Raw genomic sequence first — 6491 nt, 5'->3', positions numbered from 1 at the left:
TAAATTGGTGCAGCCACTTTGGAAAACAGCATAGAGGTTCCTCAATAAACTAAAAATAGAACTACTCCCTATGATCCAGCAATTCCACTCTTGGGTATATACTTCCCCAAAATGAAAATGCTAATTCAAAAAGATACATGCAGCCCAGTGTTCATAGCAGCACTGTTTACAATAGCCAAGATGTGGAAGCAAACCAAGTGTTCATCAACAAAAAATGGATAAAAAAGTGGTATGTATATGCAATGAAATAGTACTCATCCATAAAAAAGAATGAATTTCTGACATTTGCAGTAACATATATGAATATGAAGGACATTATGTTAAGTGAAGTAAATCAGATAAAGGTAAATGCTCTATGATATTCCTTATATATGGAATCTAATAAATAGTACAAATGAATGTACATAGCAAAACAGAAACAGACTCATGGGCATAGAAAACAAACTAGTGGTTACCAGTGGGGACAGGGAAGATGGGGTGGGGGGCAAGTAAGCTGCACAGAAATAAGAGGTACAAATACTATGTATACAAAAGGCAAGCAAAAGGATATATTGTATACCACATGGAATTATAGCCATTCTCTTGTAAGAATTTTAATGGGATATAATCTGTACAGATACTGAGTCACTATGCTGTACACCTGAAACTAATATAATATTGTAAATCAATTGTACTTCAATAAAAATGTTAATAAAATTCAGATTTTAAGAATTTTTGGCAAGAGACTCATAATTTGAATCTTCATTTCTAAAGTGACATTCCCTTCAAATCAAAATGTGTACAGTATAGGTCTCTCTTTCTTTCTCTTTCTTTCTTCTTTCTTTCCTTCTTTCTTTCTTTTCTCTTTCTTTCTTCTTTCACTTTCATTTTCTTTTTTGAAAAATAAATTACCCTAAAAAATTTTCAGAAAGATCATGAGTGTCAGATTTCTCCAGTACAATTAGATTTACTCCGCTCAGAAAACCAAAACAGAAAAAAACTTCAGTCCTAAGATTTTTCTTGTGATCAAAGATGACTTTTTAAATCTGTAGAACAGTTAATACAAAGCAGATTTTTTATTCGCTTTAACATAAGAAAAAATTACGTGGAAATTTTTTACTCCACTTGCAACTGTGGACAGTCTATGTGTATTATTCATGTTAATTTATGTGATGAATTTCATGACATATTTTAATGGGATTTTTTGGTAAAGATATTATTTTCTACATGATTATTGCCTATTTGACAATACACCAACACATACAGTCCAATCTGTTTATATAAAGAAAATTTTAATCACATAATCATGGAAAATAATTCCCTTGAAAACATTTTGACAAGTATTTCCTTCAAATTCCTCACATATATACACACACACACATATATGTGATTATTCATTTGAAACTTATTTTATCAAAGTTATATGAATATAGTCCTATATTGCACTCTTCAAAATAATTATGCGCTTTTTAAATAATTCATCTCAACCATAAGTAATGATTTTCAGTATATAAACAGAAAAACAATACAAATTACATGACTGATTTTCAGCATATCTTGTGCTACAGAGCCTCAGTCATTAGCCTCAGTCACTTACTCTTATGAATGAGGTCCAAAGTTCAGCACAAAAATATTATGACAAGGTATGAAAACACAACAAATGTCATTTCAATTAAACAAATATAAAATATTTTTAAATCAATGCAAACTGGAATCGTGACAGCAAAATATATTGACACAAAATAAATTTTGCAACCTAAACCTGGTTTGCACTATGCAATTTTGTCAATAATACTCACTATTGAGATGACCAAAAATGTTTCTCCAGCCACTTTCTGAAAGCCCCCTTGACTTCTTTATTCCTTACACTGTATATAAGGGGGTTCAATACAGGTGTGAAGATGGTGTAAAAGGCAGAGACCACCTTGTCATGGGCCACTGAACGATAGGATTTGGGCCGCATGTAGATAAATATGCTGCTGCCATAGAAGAGCCCCACAACAGCCATGTGGGAGGAGCAGGTGGCAAAGGCTTTCTTCCTGGCGGCAGTGGACTGCATGCGGAGCACAGCAGCCAGGATGAGGCTGTAGGAGGCCAAAATGAGAGACAGTGGAATCAAGAGCATCAGGATGCAGCAGACATACATGAAAAACTCGAATATCATGGTGTCTGCACAGGCAAGGCGAACGAGTGATGGTGCCTCACAAAAGAAGTGGTTGATTTCCCGAGAGTGGCAATAAGGGAAGCTCAGGGTGGCACCAGCCTGCATCAGCCCATCCACCCCTCCCAAAATCCAGGAGCCTGCAGTCAGCTGCAAGCAGAGCTTCTGATTCATGAGGATCGGGTATCTCAAGGGGTGACATATGGCCACGTAGCGGTCATAGGCCATGGCCGCTAAGAGGAAGCACTCGCCCCCTCCCAGGGTGAGAAGCAGGACGATCTGGGTACCACAGCCAGCAGGAGAGATGGACCTGGTGTGCATCAGGTAGTTGGCTGCCATTTTGGGGACAATAGTGAGGACCAGCATCATGTCCATGAGGGAAAGCTGGCTCAGCAGGAAGTACATGGGCGTGTGCAGCTGGGGATCTAAGTGGATTAGCCTGATCATGAGGGCATTGCCCATCAGGGATGTGAGGAAGGTCATGAGCACCATGGAAAAGAGGGACAGATGGGTCTGTGTGTGGTTAAAGAGCCCTAGAAGAATGAAATTTATTCCTCCAGTGTCAGTTGTGTTTTCCATGGGTCCAGTTATTCCTGGAAAACAATCAATGATTAGGAAATGAGATCTGCTTAAAAGGAAGCTTGGGCATTTCCTTAGGAAATCTTGGTCAATGACATAGAAAAAAATGAGAGTTGGTGGAAAATTATGACTTAAATCTTTCACTTTGCAAGGAGATGTTTACCTTGGCATCCTATCTTCCATCTCTTTGTATTTACACATTATTTTATCAAATAAATTAATGTATGTATATACTAGTACCAATTACATTTCTATCATATTTATATATTTTGTCAGTATGACATACTTAATTTACTCATGGTGTAAGGACATACTATTATATAATTCCAGTATTCTATAATTTGGGGACTGTGCCCAGAGCTTTGGATTCATTGATGTGTTTTAGTCGATATTGATGTGATATATCTGATGTCATGACTATTGCATGTTTCTCCTATATTTGTTTAAATTAGTTTCAAAAGAATTCTTTCAATTTCATGATGAATTAATTTTTAATTAAAATATACACAAAACAAAATATCTAGCTTCTAAAACTCAGTTTGCTGGGGAGAAAAGTAAAAACAACTAAATTCCTTTATTCCATACCTGTAATCATCCCCTGACCTCAGTACATCAGGTTTCTAGCTATCAAACATATGGCTCAGGTGCACCTATCACCATATGCCTCATGTTACTATGACCTGTCTTCCAGATTACAGGGATGTTTTCTCAGTTTAGAGACCTTTCAACAGTTAACATTCATAACTAATATGTACTCACAAAATGAGTCTGAATTAAATATGTGCATTACAAAAAGTTAACAAGTTCATACATGAATATAACCCAAAGCAACAAAAAGAATTGCGCTTGCTTATAGGATTTCACACTTTGTTAAAGTAATCATAATTAATTGTCTAATTGCTTAATTAATTAACACTTGTCTAAGTTAATTTATCACACAAAATTAATCTTAAATTCAGCTTCACCTACACATGAAATATACATCTCATTTACTCCCAGGGATTTCAATAAAGCCTCTAGCTTCTATTTCTGTTACCTGTAAATATCTATGGTAGTAGAAGTGGAAGAATATGCAAATGACTTTCACAGTTATATGATTTTTGTCTTTTTTTTACAATCAAACTTTAAAAGAGAGCAATAGATTAGTAATTACTAAGAAAATAATGTTTCACTTTTATTCATAATTTATGGTGCAGCAAATCCTTTTCTAGTTCCTCTATAATTTAATTTATAAGCAGTGCAAATGGACACCATATCTTTAATAAGTATCTTTATTGTTTTTAGTGTATAGTATACAACCAGTGTCCATTATGCAATTAAAATATATGCAAGTTTTGTTACTCCAATGAGCTATAAATAAGATGTAATAATATGCATATCAGTCTCATTCTTTGTTATTTCAATATGTATATCACGTCAATCTAGCTTAGGAAATTGTTAATTACCCCCTGACTTTATTACATCATTTACATATAGCATATTTATAAATACTTAGTTTGCTTCTAATTTTCCATTATACTCTAAGACTATGTACATGTAACAAGGTTTTCTGTAGTAAATAAACAAGAGCAGCATTTTTTGGCTTCTGGGTAACTGAATTCCTAACTTTTTCATTCATCAACTGTTGATTTTTGTTTCACTTCCTCCATGTGTAGTACTATTAGATATTGTTAGGTTCAATAATTATGGCCAAAAATAGAAAAATAAAAAATAAATTTGCATTACTTTACAAGTTCCTTAACAATATTAAACCCAAACTGTTCATTAACCTATTAGATTACTCCTGCAAACACACTGTGAATCTCTCTTGTTCATATTTACAATTGAGTTATTTGAATTTTCCTTAGAGATTTAAATACTTCCTTATTTATTTTTTATTTTTTGTACATTGTTTTGATTTGTTGTTTATATGGTAAATATCTTTTCCAGCCTATTTAAAATATTAACAATTTTTATTACTTCATTTTGAACTATAGTAACATGAATATTACATATATTTGGGATAATATATGTTATTTATTTCACATTAATGGGCTAGATGACATTTGTAGATTTTCTAAAACTAAACAGTGTGAATATTAGCTGCATAAACCTGTTGGTTATTGATACATAAATTGTTTGAATATACTATCAGAACAAGTTTGGTATTATTTTTCCGCTATCTTTATATCTGTACTTATCAAATATATTAACCCTACAAAATGTATTTTTAGAGTTCATTTTTTATTATATGGTGTGAATAGATAAGGCTCTACCTTTAGGGATTTGCTGAATCACAAGTAATGCAAATAAAATTCTTCCAATTAATCTAACCCAGAGTCAGTGCAAGTAAGGGATATAGATATGAATTACAGAATACTTAAATAACATGAAAATAGAATTCCAAATTTGTATCAAAACTCATGTAGGAAATATTTGTGAGATTTGGGTAGGTTACCACCACCTTTGTCAAGTCTCATTTCTGATTTAAGAAATTCATATTTTGCTAGACTGTCTTCCAGCACTGGATTCATTTGCTCTTTTGGGGTTCACTTCATGCTCTCTATTTGAATTGAAAACTATCAACTAATGCTCATGCTTAAGACAAGCTTCTCATCATAGTATTTATGTGATGTTATTTTAAGTATGATTTAAGTATTTAAAACTGAAGAAATTATTTTAAACCAGCAGCATTGTTAAAACTTCATTGTGATAACCTAAGACATTTAATTCATTCAGTATTATATTTCCAAATAAAAAGTCATATAAAATACCTGTATGTTTCACATTTAAGCAGTAGGAAATTTAAAGTCTCAAAAGCCATGTAACTCACTAATAATGCACATTAAAGATTAGAGAACTGATAGCAGCATTTGTCTTTCTGATCCTTAATGCAATAGAATGTTTCTCTTTAATTTTATGAGCTAAAAGTAGGCTTCTTGACTTTGAATACTTATGTTACTGAGAAGTAGTTGGATGAATTTAGGCAATTTAAATGGACATCTGTTTAAATATGTTTCATTATGTGCAAAATGGGATGAAATATATTATCTATTTCTTTTAGGATGACAATAATTTAAAGAACAAATGCCTATATAAGTGCTTAGCAAAATATATGGCACAATAAAATAACTCTACAAAGATTAGCCTTAATAATATATTACTGCTATTAACATTAGCCATAAATAGATGTTTCTCACCAGAACATATTGGAAGTAAAATCAGTATTTATTTGAGAACTAATATATAATTCTACTTATTTTTTAAACTAGAAATAGTTTAATTGACATAATATTTACAGTATCTATGTGGGTGGGACTGTATACTCCATCCACCATTTAAGAATTTTTTGAACACAGCAAACACACATGTCCATAGTAAATTTAGTCATTCTAAAACTATAATTTCTTCAATTACTAATTCTGGAACTTTTTCTTAGGTATTTACTATAATGTAATTACAAGAATTTTAATATGTCATGGAACTTATCAGATATAAAATAGAGTATTTCATTCAAAAACATTTTAAAGCACTATGATAAAAAGATGAAATATTATTACTTGTTATTTCATGTAATTCAACAAAGTTCAAAGTACAGGATACATTTATAAGTCAAGAGTATATCTAGTCATCTATATTGTTTCTCTACACATTGAAAGCAGTATACAATCACTTGTTATTTATTTTCCAGTTACATAAAATCTGTGATTACACAGAACTAAAAGTCCTTTTAGATCTATTGTTTCATTTTTATCCCAATTTAAATATGGTTTCCCTAGATTAGTAAAGTTTC

The 6491-nt window shown here is 32.0% G+C and overlaps 1 protein-coding gene across 1 annotated transcript; it reads right to left on the bottom strand.

Moving 5' to 3' along the window:
• Positions 1–1777: 1777 nt before the first annotated feature.
• On the bottom strand, positions 1778–2719 carry LOC130836983 (olfactory receptor 2T33-like). Its single transcript, XM_057709684.1, has one exon. The coding sequence runs from the start codon at positions 2717–2719 to the stop codon at positions 1778–1780; it is 942 nt and encodes a 313-aa protein (XP_057565667.1).
• Between the last annotated feature and the right edge of the window lie 3772 nt (positions 2720–6491).

Source organism: Hippopotamus amphibius, chromosome 15 (assembly GCF_030028045.1).
Source record: "Hippopotamus amphibius kiboko isolate mHipAmp2 chromosome 15, mHipAmp2.hap2, whole genome shotgun sequence".
NCBI classification, from domain to species: domain Eukaryota; kingdom Metazoa; phylum Chordata; class Mammalia; order Artiodactyla; family Hippopotamidae; genus Hippopotamus; species Hippopotamus amphibius.
Note: the sequence above shows the minus strand (reverse complement) of the source record. Positions and strands in the feature narration are given on the sequence as shown.